This window comes from Buteo buteo, chromosome 9 (assembly GCF_964188355.1).
Source record: "Buteo buteo chromosome 9, bButBut1.hap1.1, whole genome shotgun sequence".
Classification (NCBI taxonomy): domain Eukaryota; kingdom Metazoa; phylum Chordata; class Aves; order Accipitriformes; family Accipitridae; genus Buteo; species Buteo buteo.
Genome location: NC_134179.1, coordinates 19,815,339 through 19,837,072, shown reverse-complemented (window position 1 = coordinate 19,837,072; position 21,734 = coordinate 19,815,339). Strand labels below are relative to the sequence as shown.

General features: G+C 37.7%; 1 protein-coding gene across 2 annotated transcripts in view; it reads left to right on the top strand.

Annotated features, from left to right (window-relative positions):
* AFTPH (aftiphilin) overlaps positions 1–19,099 on the top strand; it is a 48,367-nt gene extending 29,268 nt beyond the window's left edge. Inside the window, exons 7-10 of one of the 2 annotated variants that reach the window (XM_075035561.1) lie at positions 6,098–6,158; positions 7,794–7,877; positions 11,841–11,964; positions 18,103–19,099. In XM_075035561.1, the coding sequence (XP_074891662.1) occupies positions 6,098–6,158; positions 7,794–7,877; positions 11,841–11,964; positions 18,103–18,247 (414 nt within the window). In that variant the 3' untranslated portion in view covers positions 18,248–19,099. The remainder of the gene's footprint in view (positions 1–6,097; positions 6,159–7,793; positions 7,878–11,840; positions 11,965–18,102) is intronic. The other variant, XM_075035562.1, reaches the window with a different exon arrangement.
* Positions 19,100–21,734: the final 2,635 nt, after the last annotated feature.

Genomic DNA, 21,734 nt, shown 5'->3' with positions numbered 1-21,734 from the left:
GACAGTTAATTCCACAAATTTTAGATGTAACTTAACAGTTGTCCTTCCTCTGGCTAACATTTTTCATCTTTGCTTTTTCTGAAGCTTATTGTAGGAGTCTTGATACAAAATGAGTTCAGAGGAGTTTAGGAGTGATCCTTTGAGTTCCATGAATTCTGTTTTGTTGTTGTTTTGATATTAAAATATTAGAAAACCACTTTACTACCATGCCTGTTGCAATGTGTGTCACTGGCAACTAGCTAATGGGATATGCAGAGACATCTCATTTTCAGTGTCACTACAGTGGTACTTTACCCATATTCAGAGAATCAGCTGTGTCTCTCCTTAGTGCAGGTCTTGTTTAATCTGCCCAGCATCTTTAGTTACCTGCTATGCTTGTGACTTCTGATTGAAGGCATTCCAAAATGAATTATCCTTATGCTACACCTGACCTAACACTATGCGCTTCTGATTATAGTGATTTCCTTGTGCTTTTTGCTCTACCATAGTGCAGAGCTCTAAATGAAATTTTTTTTCATTGTGGAATAGCAGTATGTCAGTGGGCTTAGAACTGAGGCTATTTTCTATAGTAGTATATATGTTTGGTGACACTTCCTATGCTGCTTCTCACAAATACTATAGTGGAACTAAACAGCTGAACTGGCTATTAGAAAAGGTAACAATAATGGTTATTGCAGCCAGTCTGAGCTGAAGAAATCACTGGTGTGATTTATATATATGAACAAAGTAGGAAAATTTCACTGGCTTTCTGCAGCATTCAAAGTTCTGTTTTTTACAGAGGGGAAAATGTAGATTAAACCATATACTAAACATAGTGTAGAGAGCTGCAAGAGCCTGAAGTAGCAGCATCTCTGACGTGCCATTTTCTCAGTTGCTTGGCAGTCATAGTGCTGAGTGCTGAAAATAAGAACCTCTACTTACCAAAGTCTCTTTTTTTATCTCTTAATTATGAATTTGTATTTTTGGGTACTCCTGCAGCAGAATTTCCCATTACTTGTCACAGTTTGATAATCCTGTCCCACAGCTTGTTCTGACAAGGCCGTCTCAGTTCAATAGTTGTGGTCCATGAATACTTATGGGAAGCTTCTATGCTATCTGTCTACGCTGCTGGCCTTAGGTTATTTTTTTCCAAAAAAGACAAACACTAAAATAAGCTTTTGGGGAATAGATGAGTTAGAGCTCTAACCATTAAGAATGTTAAGAGGCCACAGTTAAGTGACATTCAGAAAGTTTCAGGGCATGAACAGTCAATTCTCCACCTCAGAGACCATGCTTCATTCTTGGCCTCATCTTCTGTTAATGTTTGGTGGCTTCTGTTTGCTTTGGGGAAAATCCTGTTTTATTTCACTTGTGCAGGCTGCCTCTTAGGAATATTCCAGATTGTGGTAGTATTAAGATGATGTGCCCAAACTTTGGTAAACATTTCATTAGGAACTGTGCTATAAACATTGGTAAATATGCAATGGAAATATAGGCAATTTTAGTGGACCCTGAGACTTCTTATTCTAAACACAGGTAATTTAGGTGCGACAATTTAGGTATTTTTAAGCTTACCCAGTTAATGTGTAAATATTTAGTTAAAACTTCTAATTTCCTCCATTATCAGATAGTGATGATGATGGGTCATTCTTATATTCAGAAACTTTGGAATATTGGCTTTCTTACTGGAAGGAGAGGCTCTTGTTAATAGATTCCTATGCTTTGCTTAAGGAAAGGAGAAGAGTTCTCCTTTGTTCAAAGACTGGCATTTATGGGACTTGTATACAGATCAGTGTCTGTGCATATATGTGCATGACTTCCTGCTGAGGGAGTAAGACTGCTGATGCAAAAGTAGGAGTGGAAGGAACATTTGTAGAAACACAGAAATGCCTCCTAAGTTTTTTGGTTGTAGGTGAACAGAGGAAAGCGTGCAGAGATTTAAAATAGAGACCATTAGGAATCAAAAGAATGAAGAAAAAAGCAGCAAATAAGCTGCAACAAATTTTCCTAGTTATTATATCAACTCTGTATGTTTTGGCCTCCTTCCCTGCAGAGGGTCTCACTGGGTTGGTTAGACTGTGGAAATACAGTGGACAAATTTCCATCGAGCCATTTAAGCTGTAAGGACAAGGTTTTTGAAATTATGATATTTCCTCTCAAGCAAGTTAAGTTACTGACTGATCTATCACATTAGTTTGTCATATAAAGATGACTTTTGTAGACTCGTTCTGTTTTATATTTGAAGGTAGCATCTAAATTCTTCTTTGATCTGTTGTTTATCTTGACAATTGGAGGGTTTATTTCTCTGTTCCTCTGTGCTCATAACTGTAAGGCAGTAAACAGAATATGAAATAATCCCCTGATTACTGTTGCCTTTATCTAAGCATGGCGTCTCAAAGCTTTTGCAGGTCTGAAGTAAAAGGCTCTATCAAGGCACATCAGGTGTAAGAAAGAGTGGCTGCTCAAATAGGCAACCTTGATTGTGAAACCTGAGACAGGTACCCTTCTTTCCTTACAGCATCTGCTATAGTGGGCTTCTACACCATAGCCAAGTCTTCAGGCAATGCAATTAAAATATATTCCAGTGCTTGTTTAAAAAGGTTGCTGTCTGGACTTAATGTTGATTGCTTTCTCTTGGTTTGATATTGTTCTCTGGTTAATGTTGTTTTAAAGTTTATTTACCTGCTTCTCTTTGGCTTTCTTGAAAAAAGTTTTCTAGTTATTTCTGCTCTTTCACTATTGCTTCAAAGCATCCTCTCCTCTCTATTTGGGACTACGTTTCTTTGGTAGAGTCTAATGATAGCTTTGTCTCAGCATACAGGATAACTTTGGGATTTCTTACCTGCCTAGTTTTGCTTAAGTTTTATATGGGAATATAAGTCCACAGTGACCCAGACCTTTCTAGAAGAAAATTACCAGCAGTTCTTTTCTGTGGGTGCCTATTACAGCACATCTGCATGCATGTAAACCACTGAATTATAGATCAGGTTATAACAGAAATATGTATCTTATACTTGCTGGCTATTAGGGACTGAACCTTAATTAAACCCCATGGGGCAACAGTCTTTAAAAACACTTTTAATTACATAAGGGACCATCAGGACTTCTAACAATGACAGATGTAAACTACCGTATTATTGGCCACCAGCCAAAGGCTCCATCATGGAACTGCTCTCCAGTTATACATATGAGAAAGATCCAAGAATGTATGTAGCTTTGTCGACAGAGTAAGAGAGAAAGATTTGTGGGTAAGAGATACTACAGAACTTGCTATTTTATCAGATGTGGCAGTCGCTTAAAGGTGGTGTCTGAGAAGGATAATTTTCAGAACTGTTGTAATTTTGCCAATGAATACACACAATGAAATGTATGGATTACTTCCTTGTAAACCTTTTCCTGAAATGTTTATGATGCTCATTTGTGGGATCTATCTAAATATTGATATGTTTGTATTAGAAGCCCTTCTATTTTCTTCCCCCAGTTTTAAGACAGCATGATACTTCCTTTTTTTTTTCTTTGTTTAATTTTCCTTGGGTAACAATTGGCACAGACACAAACATTTACATTTTACTCTTGGATTATAAAAGCTCTTACATAATACCATTCTAAAATTACTGTGTGAAAACATCTCTCACTTTTGTCAAAGTGAAATACGATGCAGTAGAACCAGCAAGTATATTAGTTTCCTCTTTCTCACTTCCTTAACATTCAGAGTAGTATTCTGACCGCTGAGTATACTTTTTCATTTCTGTACTGTGTCCCCTAATTTAAGATGGAAGAAGAAGTAAGAGCAGTTTGCCCCAATTTTCAATATTCTTCTAGACTGGGTGCTTTTCCTTAAAGCATGTTATTAAAATAATGGTTGTAAATGCAGTAGTCTAGCAACCTCGCAATCACCAAAAGACAAAACATTATATTCCCATTTGCAGAGCATGTTCCTGTTGTCTGAGATTTCAATGCTGTGTTCAGGTGTCCCAGTATAGTTAGTTTTCTAAGGGCCAAGGTCACTAGAAACAAAAAACTTTTCCTTTCTGTTTAATTGGCTTTTGCCTCTGTCCTCTCCTTTAACTTTGTTTGCTCTTGTACAGACCAGGGCTTGCCAGTGTCCTGTATAGATGGGATCTGCTTTACTTGCCACCCACTTCTTTTGCAAGTGGTTGAAGTCAGCAGAAATGGCCTCATGCTGCAGAGCAGACTAGTATACTTAGTATACTCTTACTGATTTGGAGTCAGATTTTTTTTTTTTTCCATTTTAGGAAGAATTCATCACATCCTTTCTCCTTTCCTTGGCAAATTTGAGAATCAAGTCATGATTAAAGGGAAAAGCTTAGCAAGCCATTGGTACCACCTTTTCAATGCAATTCTGTCACACTCATCAGTCCTGACTTGGTCTTTTGACACAAAATGTAGTGGGTGTTTTCCTTAGTAAGTGCCAGTTGGTAGGAAGCTACTTTGTTTCAATTTGAGTGCATTTTCCTCAGAGCAGAAAGCTATTAAATTGTTATACTTGCTTCTTTTTTTTTTTTTTTTTTTTTTTTTTTTTTTACAACCCCCTTTTAATATACTTTAGATGTGACGAACTTTGAACAGGCTACTGATGATAGTGATCATTACTTCATCAGGTGTTAGCTTCCACACTGCTAACACTGTTTCCATGCAAATAATTTCAATGCTAGTAATTTCATTACCAAAGCAAAGTAAAAAGCATAGCATCAGCTCCGTAAGCTCTGTGGAGTGAGTACTGTTCTAGTTGTCTTCAGTATTGGAAATATTTCCAAGTCATTAAGTAGGAAAAATTTTTCTAGGCAAGGCATTTACTATAAGTAAATACAGAAATCTCCAGCTCCCTTCATTTTTCTTTCTGTAAACATCTATCAATTAGCAAAAGCCTCTTAGAGTTAGCTTAATCGTACAAAGCTAGCTCAGGTTGCTGCAGTCTTGATTTGTGAATCTGCATTTTTTTTCTGTGTTGGATAGTTGAAAGTACAAAAAACAAACAAAAAAAACAAACAAACAAACAAAACATAAAAACCCCAGCACCTGACTTTCTACAAAAGCAGAGAGAAGGTATGTCTCAGCCACTGGAAGCTTGACAACTAGTGATGCATTTTGAATAATGCTGCAGAGAACTTCCATTGCTTTTCTTCCATAAGTGTGATTGTTCTATTAGAAGTTCAGGGCACATCCTTTCTCAGTACTTCTTCACAGTTGACCTCACTGAGGAGAGAGCAGAAAGTAATGCACAGAAGTAGAAAGATCAACTTATTTCAGACATTTCTGATACTGTGCCATCAGTTTGTGTCCTGAGAATACAGGAGGACAGCACTTGCAAGTTACACTGCACCTGAACACACTTTCCCTGTAAAGCATGGTCCCTGCTGCTTGCTTGATTTACCTGTGTGTGTGCTAAAAGACTTAACAAGAGGAAATGAAAAGGCAGGAATGAGCTCCCAGAAGGAGTCAACATTTCCATGCTCCTCTTGTTTAAGCATTGTTACCAATGCTTTGTTTATATATTGAATGAGTTAATTGTTAAAGGATAATAAGTCACAGAATTATTTTTTTAAAGGGGGTGGAATGAGGAAGGTGTTGATAGTTTGTCCCTCACATGGTGGGATTGTCTCTCAAAAGCAAAACAAACCAAAAGAATCATGGGTTGTTTGATGGTAAATAACTGGTTTTATATATAATCAGGGCAAAGGATGGAGACAGACAGCTTTCACTAATAACCCTATTCGAATTTTTCCTATAATTGTGTATACATAACTTTTTATGCAAAATGCCTCATCTTCCATGAAAGTAATAGTAGTTTAACTTTCAGCTATGCCTTAAGGTGTTTTATCCAATTCATATGTTTTATTTAATTTGCAAATGCTGTTTGAGTTAGAAGTTACCTAATCTGTACTGTTCAGAATTTAATGAGACTTCCTGTGGTAGAACAAATCTACTTTGAATCTTTAGTGCATATTATGAAAATACACACCTCCCAAAAGTTGGGGCTTGCTCATTTAGTTTTCTTTTTAGTATTTAGACGCTAAAGAATCTGTTGTTTGAACTGCTTTGCATTGTTGTAACCTGAACTGACTATAAAATCTGATTTCTGACTTTTCAACTCTAGGAATCTCTACCACCTGTCCAGTTTGACTGGAGTAGCAGTGGCCTTACTAACCCTTTAGATGGTACGTCTCTCCGTAGAGCCTCTAGCACCAGAGCTAGAGATAAGAAAGCTACAAAGTTCAGACAAACATCTATCTGCTGATTATTTTTTTAAATATATACACACACACATATATATAAATATATATATAATATTTATTTCTTACTCCTAACTTTGGAAATTCAGGCTTTCTTTCTGATTATCTGTGCCCCTACGTGAAGTATTATGTAGTCTGAAAAACACTAAGTATTAGATTCCTGCCATATGCTAGTGACACAGTGGCAGTATTAACACTTCATTATGTATAACTGCACATTATAATGAAACTGAACACATGAGCGTTTTAGATTGATGAGTTTTACTTCTGAAGAGTATTTTTCACCAATGAACTATCTCTTTAGACATCCTTTGAATGACAAACTCGTGTATAGTGGCTACTTCAAAGCACAATATTTTAACCACGAACTATTTGCAAAAGATACACTTCTTGAGCTGAAAGTTTTCAGATTTACAGATAATTTTATATTTCAAAAATGTGACTTCATCTGTTATCACTTTTGCTTACACTCAAGAGCTAATTGTAGCTAATATATTAAAGAGGTAGCTACGAACTTATTTGTATCTGTAAATGTATATAGTTATCACATAGAAGACCCTTCATCTATGTCTATTTTAATAGTGAAGTGAGTTGTGCCACCGCCTCCACTTTCAGAAATGTAAGTGCATGCAAAGGAAATAAAACAAGTTTTGGAAACTTGTTTGATTGACAGACTAGAAACCTGTAAAGAAACTGATATGTTTGAGAGGCCTGCTAACAGCAGTTAATTCATGACACCTAAGTTGTTCAAAAGCAGGCTAAAATAAACTGCATCTCTTACTGCACTGGTGTTGCCTCACGCTGTTGTTTCAGAACATGTGGGATGTAAGATTTTGGATAGCAATATCATGGTGCTGAAGGAAAGCCTGGATGGACCCTTTTGCTGTTGTCTGGTGTCTTATTACTTCAGTCAATCATCATGCTTTCTTTTTAACAAACAACTTTTTTAAAATGTATCTTGGTTTGATTTCTGGTTTAGTACTAAAGGGGAACAGTATAACTTACCAGTGAGGAACTGGATATAAGAGTGGCATTTGTTACCCTGTGTTCACACTGCTTTAAGATAATGATAATTAATAGCTTAAAGCTGCTAAATAAAACTTTAAAGATTTTTTTGGTTCTGTGATATTTGGGGATCTATTAAGTCTTCCTGATAAAAGAATGGCTTTCAATTTCAGTGAGGGGAGAAAAAGCCCACTATATTCTATCAATTGACCTATATATTGTTTCCCTTTAACTGATCACATCTTTCTCTCTGGGTCGTGCTGGTTCTCTTTAATTTTTTAGATTGAAATAAATATTTCTATTTTAAAGTTACTAGTGTTGATTTCCTTGCTGCATTGTACATGAGGAGATGTGCACTCAATTAAGTTGTTAACATTTTAGAAGGTACAAACTAATACTGTAAGCATTGTTTTCATGTCAATTTTTAAATTGCGTACTGAGTACTAATTATAACTTGCATGTTCAAGTGTGTGTCTTACCCCTTTTTACACATAAACCCCTCCCTTGGCTTACCTTCTATATGGCTGCCTACCAACACGGTCACTGAATTTCAAGCTAGTGGAGGTTCCACTCTTCTGAACCTTGATTTCTTTGGGCCCGTGGATGACAGTAGCTCTAGCAGCACCACCACAATCCCAGGTCAGCAGAGTGTTAAAACCACAACTGTAATATTATAACGACTTACTAAAAGCATGAGCACATCACTCGACTTTCCTATAAACAAGGAGAAATTTTACATTGCATTTCTCTAAAATGTCTTTCTACTGCATTTTTCCTTTTAATCTGTGTTCTGTTTTCTGATGTTTTGTATCAAGTGCGAAGTATTTAAAAGGTACTGTCAGCTCTGTATTTGTCACATGCTGGAGGAATGAATGGCTCTTACGCTCTTGCAAATAAGATGTTAAAACACTTGTTTCAAATGAGAAATTTGCAAGTTAACTTTTCTAAACACTTAAGAAAAATTGAAAATGCTGTAGATGTGATGATTCCCAAAAAGTGAGGTGTGTCTTCTGAGTGAGTGCCTCCAAATTATAGGATTGTGATGTTATTTGAAAGTTATATGTGAATATAAAGTTATGGGACTTAACAATCACATCCCTGCTGGGATTTGTGGCTACCAGCAGTTTGTAAATTTTTTCTTTGTGTGAGCTACTAGTATTAATGATAAAGTGAAAAAAGTGTTTTAACAACATTCATAATAGAAAAAAAGGATAGTTGCATGTTTGTGGGACATAAGAAGTTCATGAACTTTAATTATAAAACCAAAGCACTTTATCTGCAACTTACTCCCTTAAAAAGGAGATGAAAACACCACTCTCTCTATTGAAAAATATGTGAAAGCAATTGAATTCATTTATCACATGGTTTTGACATGCTCTGAGTATTTTGCGCAAACTTGTGAAAACCTACACTTTGAATAAATTTCTGCAGGAATTTAAGGGAACATTTTGGGGATTTATCCCAGTGCATAGGTTAAGTAGATAAGGCAAATACTCTTTCAATACAATGCCTGAAGCCATGATAATCACTTTCTTCATAGGAAGGGATTTTTTCCTCTTAGTGATTATAATTCAAAAAAAATCAAATTTTAAGAGGTTTGGGGTTTCCCCACATTTTAAATAAGTGCTTGTAATTATTATTGTGTTTTTTGTTTTCAAAAACCTGCTTTTTTAGTTTTGAAATCCGATCATTGAAGGCAATTTTGTGGCATCACATTTCAAATGTCTTTTTATTCCATCCTTGAGAGATGTCATTATCAGATGAAAGATGGCAGGTTTGTCATGGAAGTAATAGGTAGCGAATTCAAGATGCTTGAGTCTTACAGATTCTTTTGTAAATGCGTGCAAGTCTATAGACATAAGTCGACAGTACCCAGTACGTGTACTGCTCGTGCAGTTGGGTACCTTCTTGTGTCCTGATGGTGTGCACACTTAAAGTGATTACTGGAGGGATACTCTGTTAGCCTCTTATTGCATTTTTTTTTTTTTTATGTTGCTGTTGTTGTTTCATCAAGTTACAGGTATTATCATCTTCCCTGGTATGCACTATAGTGCCTATTTTGGTTTTTTTGTTTTGTTTTGGCTCTTGTTTCCTCCTCACTTGTTTCTGGGAAAGTCATTTGTTTCTTGGCTTGCAGCTCGTGTGTTTGTGTGTGTGTGTGTTTAGGAGCTTTGTGTGGGGTTTGGTTGGCAAACTTTCCTTCAATATCTCATTAAGGTTTTGCAGTGCTTTCCTTAAATATTCTCTAATCATTTGAATAAAATGGAAAATATGCAACTCTTTAAAATAATAAAATAATTGAAAGACAAATTATTAGATCTTTCAGCTTAAAGGAGATACTTTTCTCAGTAGAAGTTTGTTCTTTCTCTGAAGACCTTAGTTTTGCTCACTATAGATCTATACTATATTCTTCTAAGTCTTTCATCAGTAGCCAAAATAACTTTTTAATACAAATTTGCGTTCTACATTGTGAACAGGGAGTTACTCATTTCTAGTATGTTCCCACAGATTTAGTGTATTGTTTTAGTTTTCATGTTAATAGTTTAACATAAGTGTAGCTGAGCAAGAGGTGCCAAAAGAACAGTAAATTGAGCAGTGACATCACACTACAATGAAAATTAATTCAGGACCATAAATGTGAATATCTAAATGCTGTAGCTTAAAAGGTTGCATTTAACGTTTCTTGCAGAGTTGCATGTCAAAGGACTCATTATTTCAATTAGTTTTACAATTTGTACCTTAATGGGATTTCACAGGCTTCTGCAAGTCAAAGTGTATTTCTTCAAGTCTTCTCCCTGATTAAAAGTGGATATTCTATGGAATAGTTGGGCTTTTTCCTATTTCCAAGTTCTGTAAACATCTGACAATACTTAAAGTCTTGGTATACTGGTCTCAGGACAGTACATATTTTAGTGTTTTGCATGAAACTGGATGAAATTAACTTTGAAAATCCAGACTTTAAAAAAATGTATGTTGAAGGACAGCTGATTGATTTTTAATCGACTCATTAAATGGAGCAAATCTTCTCCCTGCCCCCCCCCGCCCCCCCCCTGCAGCTTAAGCAGATGATTCTCTTAATTTTACTTTTTGATCAGCTTAGTTTCCTAACAATGAAAGAGTACTTGTGCGCAAAAGATGAGTGGCCAAGACACTGCTTGGGGAGAGTTCATGCGAAGCAGGCATGAGGTTTATTAACATCATCTGTTTGTGCACATAGTACTGCAATTACTGGGTGGAAAAGACAGGACAATAGGTGCAGGCACTTTTTTTTTATTTAGTAATCTTTCAGTATTTCAGGAGTACTTCTAATAGTGTCTTGATTCAGGCAAGTAAACAGGGTAAAATAATCAGCACATCAGTTTATAAACGCTGGTTTTGTATTAGGTATAGCTACATGTGGCCATCGTGCCCAAGTATTTCCAGTGTTTGTTCTGCAGTAGTAAGAAATGCTTCTGTGTTGTCCAAACCAGCTAGCACTTAGTGTTACACTTATTTAGAACGCAGGTGTCTATAAAACACGATGCTTCTGTTTTTGAATTCTACACTGTTTTTGAAAAATATCTGTAATTGTGGGTGGTACATATGCACTTCATTTAAACCCATGAAGCATAAAATAGCTGAAACTGTAACTAGAGGAATATCACCAATTTAAAATGCTTCTGAGCAACAAAATGTGTTGTAACAGTCTTTCCTCTTGATTTATTTTCATAATCCTAATTCCTAGAGACTTTTTTAAAGGAAATGTACTTAATATCTGGAAATTCTAGAGCTACTTCCTACTGAGATGTGCTGCTTGATACTAAACAGGTAGAATTTCACCCATATGTATGTTATTTTTTTGGATGCAGGTTTTCATTGTTTGCATTGTTTTCAGGATTACCTTTGCTGATAAAATTTGAAATCCATTCACAACATATGTGATGTCAAAATTCAGCATCTGACTTAAGATATCCGAAACGAGGAAATCAAGGCTGAAACATCTAGATACTTGATGCTTTGTGAATACCTGAAAAGGGAGCATAACCTAAAAGTTTTGGTAGTGTTACACATATTAGTATGTAACTTTTTAAATGCCATTCCACTTGTATGTATCATGAAATCTGCTTTTTCTCACTTAAAAAATTTTTAACACAACCTCTTGTGAAAAACAAGATACTAAATGTACTCTAATGCATACGTGTTGTGTGTAATCTCTCATTAAAGAGTTGGTCCCTGTTAACATGCAGCGTTCTTTTAATACAAACAGTTGAGTTGAAGTAACTGAAACACTCCATTTTAACACAGCTGACATCTTTACAGGTGTTTCACTCTAAAAGGTAAATCAAATTTGTTTTGTTTACTCTTAGACTGAGACCTTGTATGCCAGACTTGATCCAAATGTGTGTCTGTTTTGTAGTACAACTATAAAAGGTGTTGAAAAAGAGTGGCGAGAGAGGATGGTGTTTCAGAAACGCAGACATGTTCTGTCGTGTTCTTTTCAAGTATCTTGAAATTATAAATGATTCAGATGTTTACAGAAAACAGTCTCTAGCAAGTTGGTGTGTGGCTTATTATGGCTATACTTGCCTCCAACCATCACTGATTATCATTTTATACTGTAAGGTGTGGATCCTGAGTTGTATGAATTGACAACCTCAAAACTGGAAACTTCCAATGCAAGCAACAGAGTGACTGATGCATTTGCAAGACTCATGTCCACAGTGGAGAAGGCAAGCACGTCCACAAGGTAGATACTCTTTGTTATGCTTTTTTCTTCTATTTCTAAGGGTGGCATGAAATTTGAGGAGTGAATATGTGTGCTATTTTAGATCGGAAGTTCTTGAATGATCGAAAGGCTTAAATTTAATAATTAAATTTAAATATGAAATTCATAGTACTGTAGTTCGTATTTCAAATTATCATTGAACTCTAAAATAAGATGGGAAACAGTACATGAGCTGAAAGAAAAAGGTCACCAGGACATAAGTTGAAAAGCTAGTGCCAAACACTGAACTGGAGGAAGCAACTTTCTGAAGAACAGAGCTTGATTCCTAAGATTGGAAGGGTAAACTGAACCACACAGTTCAGTGACCTAGGACTTTGACAGAAGATTCTCCTTGGTCCTCTGTGTAACTTATAGGTACGGAATGTTCCACAAGTAAAATTATTAAACTGACTAATAATTATGACAATATTTGTCCCTTCCCATATATTTCTAGCACCTGTCAAAACATCAGTGACCAAACATCAGATTCATTTTGCTGTTGCAAGTTAAGGAACGAGCATGTAGTTCGTTTAGGATGTCCTTTCTGCTTCATGGATCTCATGTGAAGTTCTTCTGTACTTTTTTTTTACAGGTAGAACCTGTATAAAGGCTTTAGGTGTCAAATGTCTTCCTTGAAGTCTGTCCTGTTGAATGGGTACAGAATAGTGTCTCCATTTATAAGCTTGTATTCTCTGGGTTTATTTTTTGAATCTGTATCTAAGCAGTAGGATCATGGACTGTCTTAACATGTAATTAGTGCCTGTGCCCATTAAAAGAATTGCTGAGTGATTCTCCCCAAGTAAAATGTTTCTATTGTTTAGGAAGTGCACACCTCAACACGCAACAAATATTAGCAACTAATAGATAGCAACGTATCCTCACTCATAAGTGAGCTTTAGGGTTTATTCAGCACTCTAAAACTAGATGCATTTCCATGCAGCATAGCACTTAAAAAAGAGCCGCGGTTGAAGAGTTGTGGCAAATTTAGTGATTTGTAATGGTGGGAGATAGTTGGCTTTCTTAAAATGACTAAAACTATAATTTTTAAGAGCTCTTTTAAAACATGTTCTTTCATTGAGAAAACTATCTTACTAGTTTTCCCGCAGTGAAAATGTTCGAAGTGAACACTGAATAAAAAAGGTCAACAAGCCGTGAAATTTCAAGGGAGAACCAGTAGAGGGAACTCCACACTTCAATGCTGATTTTTGTGTGTCAGCTTTTGGATTGCCTATTTTTCTACCCATGGAGTGCATATACTCCTTCTGAAGATACACTAGTGTGAAAGTTTGACTCTCACTAATTAAAAAACATAGTTGCAGTTGAAATATTTTTGTAATATATTCTAAGTCTAATTTAAAAGTAACCACAAATTCACAGCAGGATATACAAACTCCAAATGTATTTTATTAATTATTTTATCTCCACTCATAGATTCATAACTGCTTGTTTGCTGTAAGATGTCTTAGCTTACTTTTTCTTTACAAAGGAACGGGGAAGTCTACTTCGCTTAAGTTAACGTTGACCTTCATTTTTCTGTATTGTTTTGTTTTGATATGAGGGGTTTGGGTTTTTTTCCAATGCTTCCACAATGCACTTGAAAGCTCATATTTGCACTGTTAAAGCTCTTTATCCAGATATCAAAGTCCTTCCCCTGTTCTGGAGAGCATTGCTTATGAGTAGGAAGAGGTTCTAGATCTGTGCTGTAGCAATACATCAGGCTGTAGAGAGAGGCTGGGGATGTTACACTTGGTGGTTAAGTTCAGACACACACAAGGATTTGCTGTTTTAAAGCAGCTGTTTTCAGTGTTCAATACATTTTATATGTTTTTGTCAACTCTGAATTTTAAAGATTTCAAGTGTTTTATGATTTCATAGTCTGCAAAAGAAAAGCAGTCTGGTTTTCTGTTTTCCAAGCTAGAAACCTTCAGAGAAATAAGAATGTCTTATCTCAACAGTATGCCAATATGTTGCAGTATGTTAGCTTTTTTGTAGTAAAATTGTTTTTCTTTTGAAAATTTTTTTATTCTTTTTTTAAATGAACTGGAAACTTTAAAAGAGGAGTGGCTGGGTACAGCCAGCTCAACAAAGATGACGTTCATGCACCAGCCTGCAAATATGGACTATTAGCCATTCATGATAACTGATCAGGGGAAGATGTGGCCAGTGGCTTAACATCACTTTGATGGCAACATCAGTTGTGCTGAGGCTATCCTGTGTCTGTAACTTGTCTGAACTCAGGATCTTTAGGGTGAAGTTTAGAGTGAAAATACCGTTGTTCAGCTGTAGGAAGCCCTGTGAAGAGTCATCTTTGTCTGAAATAACCCCATCTTGTGCTTGCAAACCCATCTCTTGAAGCTGGAAAGTCAGTTTCTCAGAAGGAAACTGTTAGGAGAGGAGGGGAAACTTCCCCCCCAGCTTGAGCCTGAAACCTTGATGGCAGCAGTAAGTGAAGGACAGGGATCCAGTACAGCATTCCACAGCAACTCTGCAGCCTTGCCCAGTTCCATAGAATTGGCAGAGAGCAAAAGTTTATCTGCTGTCTTTTTGAAGGAAAGCAGAGCACTGATACCTTTCCAAGAAATGCCCAAACCCCTGTTTTAAACTGGAAATATTCCTTCGGGGTGGTGTTGGATGGAGCACTCTTGATTAGAGTGATTTTTAAAGTGCATTTTTCTAATCAGCTCATTGTTACTATTAGAGCCTGGCCTTGCTGTTGCTATCTACAAAATCATTTGCAAACATGAAAGATGACTGAAGTCCTGAAAGACTTGAATGCTGCAGGAAGGGTTTGGAATGCAAAACAGAACAGTGAGGTGTGAGTGACACATCGACAAAGCATTCACTATTTCTTGCTAAACTTTCTTCCAACAACTTCCCTGCCCGTCAGTTTGGCTAATTTCTTGCAGCTTAGTGTTAACGTGCCTTTGAAAAGGAAACCTTCATGCCAGCAGGTAGAGGGACTGGAACAATTGCTTGGGTAAGGGCATCCCTTCTGTCCTCTGTCTTGGGAAGAAATGTAAACTAGTGTAAGAGAAGAGTTGGATGGTGGCAAAGTGTTCTGTAGAGGGTAGTTTTAAAACCTGAATGAGGCAGAGACCTTTTTTTGAGCCAGAGCTGGGTCCTTTCATGGTTTAGTAATCAAAAGTCCTGGTTCCAAAGCAGACAGTAGTACATCTGCTGCTGACAATCCGCTCACTTGGCTGTCCATTCTGTAAGCCGTGGTATCTTGAAATTAAGAGTGTATGAGCAGGAGAAGCTCTGCAATGCCCCTGCCCAGACCTGGGTTTGGCAAAAGAAGCTCTTGACAATGGGAACATCTTCAGCAAAGTGGTGACTGAAATTAATGTACCCGATGTGGTTATTTCTCTTGCCTCTATCAAAACACACTGCAGTTATTAGGCAGTTAGGTAAGTTTTAAGGGTAAAACCAGTCTGCAGTGATGATGCTACTTTGTCTTTTAAATTTAAAGAGTTAGTGAGTAATTCTTTAGGGTTTCCCTGGTGATATTTGCTACTGAAGGTTTTGACTGTTACCCAGAAAGGTACTTGCAGTGTCAAGTTTTACTGTCTTCCGGAGGAACCTGCCCCTCTCCATTGAGGAATGGAGACTTAAGGCCATCTCATCCCTCTCTGCACTGAGATAATTTAAGAAAAAGTTTTGAGCCGCATTACCAAGTGATTGTATCTATAGCTATAATTTGGTCATAGTTAGAATCATAGAATGGTTTGGGTTGGAAGGGACCTTAAAAATCATCTAGTTCCAACCCCCCTGCCATGGGCAGGGACACCTTCCACTAGACCAGGTTGCTCATTCTGCCATCCAACCTGGCCTTGAACACTTCCAGGGACAGGACATCCACAACCTCTCTGGGCAACCTGTTCCAGGGTCTCACCACCCTGACAGTAAAGAACTTCTTCCTTACGCGTATAGAAAGTTAAGTAACGTTTGCTGTGTTAGTGTGTTAGCTTGTCCTTTACAGATACTCTTTACAGAGCACATTAAGTAAATAAATTATTGTAAAGGGTCTCCAGCCAGGAGGGGAGCATTCAGTAATCAGGTGAGATTCACATTGGACTGTGCTCACTGGTGTGAATGTTCTGCAGTGATGTTGCAGAGACCAGCTATTACAGCAAAAGTGATAGCATCGTCCTGTGGTAAAGGTCCTGCGTACGACCACCAAATAAACTGCAATGCTGCCTCTGGGACCCAGCAGTGCTGTTTCTTAGCATGCCACAGTTGAGCAGAGGAGGAAGAGGCATATAAATAGCAAGGAGTATGTGAGCTTCATCTCAGTGCCTGATTAACAATTACAGGAACTCCTTTTAATGCAGATCTCTGAGTCAGCCCTCTTCCTTTGGCTTCCTCTGTCAAACACTCCTTTGTTAGCTTTAAGTCCTTGATCACCAGGAGTTTGTACCTTTAAGAGGCTTGTGGTAAGTGATTACTAATAGTGGCACCAGATACTGATAACACAGTGGCGGCTGAGAACCACATTTCAACAGCTCAGAGATAGTCCTTCGAGTGCAAACAGAGCTGACCGTGAAGTTGTTAGAGAAGGAGGCACATATTGGCTCTCTGCTTCTTCCTTCAGTAAATCCAGCACACAGCTTTGTTTGTCCTCCAGAATTTGGTAATCTGCCTAGTCAGTGGCTCATGAAATTCCACTGCAGCAGAGAAAAGAAAATATTGCTATTCTAGTGAAGGAAAGTCAGATTTAGTATCTAGGCTGCCTCATCTAGAGATCTTTCATCAAGTGGAGATTTCAAGTAGCAAACAAAAGTGATAGTTCAGTGTCAACACAATGATCAGTGATGTCAAGGTTGAGTTTGACTCCAGCTTTTTTTTTTTCTTCTCCTCCTAGCTAAGAAAGTCTGAGACTGCTGCTGAAGCAAATACGTAGCCCCTTGCTTTCCCCTGATCTCTGATCAGCTCAGGAAACAATCCTGATGGATGCTGACAAAAGAAAATATAAGTACATGCTGCTTTGTGATCAGAGTGGGCATTGCCCTCTCACAGGCTCGGTTTAAAGTTTATAGTTAAGACAAGATACAGGACAGAAATTTCTGAAGTGTTCTAGGGAATGGCAGTTTATTGGGTTCAAGCCTTTTGTCTCAGCTTTTTGCCCCAAAGATGAGGGAGCTTATTTAGCTAGAATTTCTAATGTCATTACAGGGTGTAGCAGGTGCCTTTTTGGGACTGGAATAATGTTTGATGGAAAACTGAGTATTTCTAGTAATAGGCAGCACTCTTCAAAGATAAGCCAGATGTCTGTAAAGTATGGATGTTTGGGCAGGGGAGGGAGGTATTCTGTAGCAGTCTGAGCCAGGCTTCATTTTACTTAGGAGATCGGAGTTTTTTGCATAATAGTGAGAACCAAGCAACATGGGATTCAGACCTCTTTATTCATTTGCGCTCAGTAATTCTTGTGAATAATGCAACAGGCAAAGTAAACACCAATGATTCCCAAACTGCTGTATGTATCATTATGGCTATACATACTACTGCACTTCAAAGCAAGTAGCTACAAGTTGTGAGCCACCTTTTGCTGCTGCTGAGCCCTGGGGGGAAAAAAAGGGTTTGTGGATCATGATGTAGAGCAGTATGATGTATAATCTGAGAATGGTCGTGTTGGATACGCAGCATAAGTACCTTTTTATTTTAAAAGTAAAGTATTAAGAAGTAAGTTAGGAACTTCTTAATGTCCTTTCAAGGTTTTTCCACTTTATTTTGAAAGATTGTACTGTATTTAGGTAGTTTAGAACTAATGCTCCTATTGTCTTACCCCTAGAATATGGGCATGGTTGTCTCTTCAAGTGAGTCTCTTCACACAGGAACCTGCAAAAAAAAGAAAAATATATAAAATTAGCATCTGAATAGGAAATCTTTTTTTTTTTTTCCTTATTGCAACAATATACAGGAACATTTTGCTGACTTTCTATGTTAACATTTTGTTGGTAGGCAGGTAGGTATTATAACATTAGACTACCTTCAAGTAGCTTACAGAAGTGCCTGTCAATGGGAGACAAACTGACAGAACAATTGCTTCAATCAGTGATTCTTTCAGTGATCCAAGGGATATCAGGTAGTGGATTAATGCACTTTGTTCTTTCCTTCCAACAGGAAGCCTAAAAAGGAAGAACATCTCAGTGAAGAGGCTGCCAAGGTGATTTCTAGCCTTCCTGACTTAACTTTCATGCATGCCAAGGTGTTGATGTTCCCAGCTACATTAACACCTTCAACAAGCTGCCAAGAAAAGGTAGACTAAAGTGATGTGAATTGGACATTTTCTATTGATTTTTTTTTTTCCTTCCCTCTGTGGGTCGTAAAAAGCAATCTTGCTTTAATTAAAAAAAAATCAAGTTCAGATGATTTGTTGGTAAGCAGCACTAGAAAGGTATACATAGTAATGTATATTTATTTACATACTGGAGTCCTAAATTTATATTAGAGAAAAATGTAAATAATTGGGGGTAAATCTTTTTGAAGATCTATTCTTTTTGTTGTGCTGGGGTGTATACATTTATGTCTTTGTGAAATACACTGGTGGTGTCCTTCTTACAAAACTTTAAAAAGTTAAAAAAAAAATAATCTTGGAAACACATAATGAAAACTTCAATCTTCACAATCAGTGAAGTCCCCCTTAAAGGTTTTCAGATTGCATTGAGCATCTTTTTTGTTCCTGCATATATGAAAATACTTATTGCTGGGAAAAAGACCAAAAGGTTACATTGTCCCTTTATGGATTTTCAGTTACTGTTGTTTCTTTAAAACCCAATAATTTCTTTTGTGTTTTAACAAGCTTAAGATGTGTTTTTCCTTTTCTTCTCTTCCATCCCCTCCCCCTGTTTGATTGGTTGGCTGATCAATTTTTATGTTCTTCAACTTCAATAGTACGGCTCTGTCACTATATAGCCTTTTGAAAGGTATGCTGTCTGTAACTTCTTGTTCCAGTTATGGATCACTGTCTAAACACTTGATTTTTTGGGTCATTAGAAAGTTGTCTGCTTTTAATCAGTTTGATTTGGAAAGAAGGACCAAAACTATATGAATGTCTTACAATGAAATTTACCTGTTAAAAATTTTTATGTTCTGTTGTACCACTATTCCTGTTTGATTTTGCACAGTGTAAAATGACATAATCATAGATTGCTATGGTTTTAGGCTGTATATACAGTAAAAAACTATGGGTTGTAAATGTTTGGGGAAATTCCTATGGAAAAAAGAGAGCTATGTAGAAGAACCTCTAAAAAGGTCAATGTGCATGCCCAAGGTCTTTTGAGATTTAAGTGTGTAAATTTCCTTTTAGCTTACACAAAATAAAATAATTTAAAAGATACATATGTATATAGTCTGCTATCTTTTTACACAGAATGTATACATTATTCACATTTCTGTTGATGGTAAAATCGATGCACTGCATTAACAGTAGAACCTTCTAATTTGTGTTGTTGCGCAGTCCCACAAAACTTACCTGTCAGGGTCCTGCAGAAGGAGAAGCAGACTTGACTTTAATTGTCCTGTCTCTTTGAACATGTTGTGAGGTAGTCTTTTATTTCTGTCTCCAACTTGCCTTCTGGCTTGTAGGACGATGTGGCTCAAGATGTGTCAGTATTTTGGGTTAGAGACTCCTTCAAAGTAATTGGCAGTATTCAGCTGTAAGAAACACAAATTACAGTGAAGTGAGAAAGGACAACTGGTTTTGCTTATTTCTTAGCTGGAAATAAAAATGTAAATGTAACATTCACTTAAGTTTCCTAACATGTTAGCTTGCACTGTAGCTCTTTCAGCAACATCTCTTCAGAGGATATCAGCGGACTGTCTGCAGGTAAGGCATGCTCTGGGTGCTGATATTTCTTGAGGGTGCTTTGCACAGGCATAGACTCCTCTATGTCTAACCTTTACTATGTGCACAGCTCTTTAAGTGCTCAGTAGTCGCTACCAGTTCATCACTTAACATCTAGTCCTGAGAGATCTCCAATGCATCTTCTAACCTTTTCTTTGAATTCTTTATCGTCTGACAGTGTTTGGGTCAGAAAAGTTAAAGTTTGAGTTTGATGTCATTAGCTGGTAAGCTGAAATGTCCTTGCAAAAGGAAGCTTTTTCCTTTTTTAAATCTCCCCGAGGGATGAGTGCTGGAGTTCCATCTTCGTGAATGCAGGAGTTTCAGTGAGTGCTGGCTACTCAGAATTGAGAGAGCAGCTCCTACGGTTGTGATAAAGTTAATTTGTAAAGGCTAAACTGGCTCCTTTGCCCTCTAATTAGTACTGCAGCATACAATGCTGTGGTATCAAACTGCACCCTGTTGTAGTTGAAAAGGTTTATGCAAAAGCCATCTGCTTTACCATGTAGCCCCAAAACCACTTCTGTTTGCTGCTTCTGCAGATTTTCATTACAGTACTGACTTCATGCCTGTTATATGTCAAAATTAGCTTTGCTAATCTCACAGGTTTAGCATAGTATTCTTTAGCGCATGCTTATTATATCATTCAGTTCTGGTGTTAGGCTGCTATAGGTTAAAATCAGTCCTTTTGTTTTCATAACTGTGGCGTGTCCCTTGGAGCCAGAGTAGTGGTATAGCTGCAGCAGAGAGCTATAGCTATTGTTTCAAGGAGAATATGTTTAGGAGCTGACTCATGATCCTTGTCTGGCAGCAAGTGGACTGAAGTATTAAGGAGAGGTGGGGGTGGAAGTGCCAGCTGCAAGTTGATCTTTAGTCTCCTCACAATTGCCTCTAGAGGCAGCTGCCCATTTGTCTTCCAGTCTCCAAGTGCAGTTCTGGTGGCCTGCCGTAGATGGGGGAGGGGGAAGAAATGGCAGGGGGGAAAGGAGATTTCTGTTGTGACTGATGTACCAATCTGAAACTTTGTGAAATCTGGTACTACCTAGAGTGTGCTTATGGGGTTTTTGTGTTCTTACTGCCTCCCACCCCACCCCCCCAAGAAAAAAAAAGAAAAAATTTGCATCCCACAGACCTTTACACTGCTGAAAGACATAAATCTTCCATCTAAATTCAGTCTTTTGATTGAGGTGGATGCTGCTTGCCTTAAAACATAGCATTGCTTTTTGTCTCCTAGCTTAAGCCCCCTTCTTTCTTGTCAATTGTGGGATGGACAGACAGGCTCCTCTACCTCTCTCCTCCTGTCTTGTACAGGCAGCTTTGTTCTTACGCAGAAAGTTTTGTTTAGGAGATCCAGCTGCATCAGGGTTGTCCTTCCATGCTGTTCCCATTGGCACAGCATGCCTTACCTAGTTTAATCTTGCTGGTAGGTTTATGGGCAGGATGGTAGTTGATACTTTCTGCTCATACGTGTTGCTGTGCATTGTCATCAGATGTGTCAATGTGTGTCACATTCACTCGAGAACGAGTGTCACTTAATAGCGAAGCGCTTCTATGCCCATCCAACAGAAGCAGCAGAGGACACTCAGTTCAGATGCAGTTGCCTGAGCTGGAACATGGCCATGAAGCAAAGTCCAAAACTCCCACTGTGAGGCGAGCTGCAGGCCCCTGAATAACTGCTAAGAAGAGCTGGACTCTGCTTGCATTATCCAAAAGACTGCACTCTGACGCTCAGTGGTTCAGCGCTGACTTACCGGGAGCATTACCACCTGCTGCAGGTGTTAGCAGTGCTGTACTTCCCACAGCACTTGAAATGTTAAGACCTTCTCAGAATATCATTAGCTTGACAGATTCATTTTGAGATGCCAAAAATAAAGCTTACAAATAATGTACGTAGATGCCCTCAAATGCAATT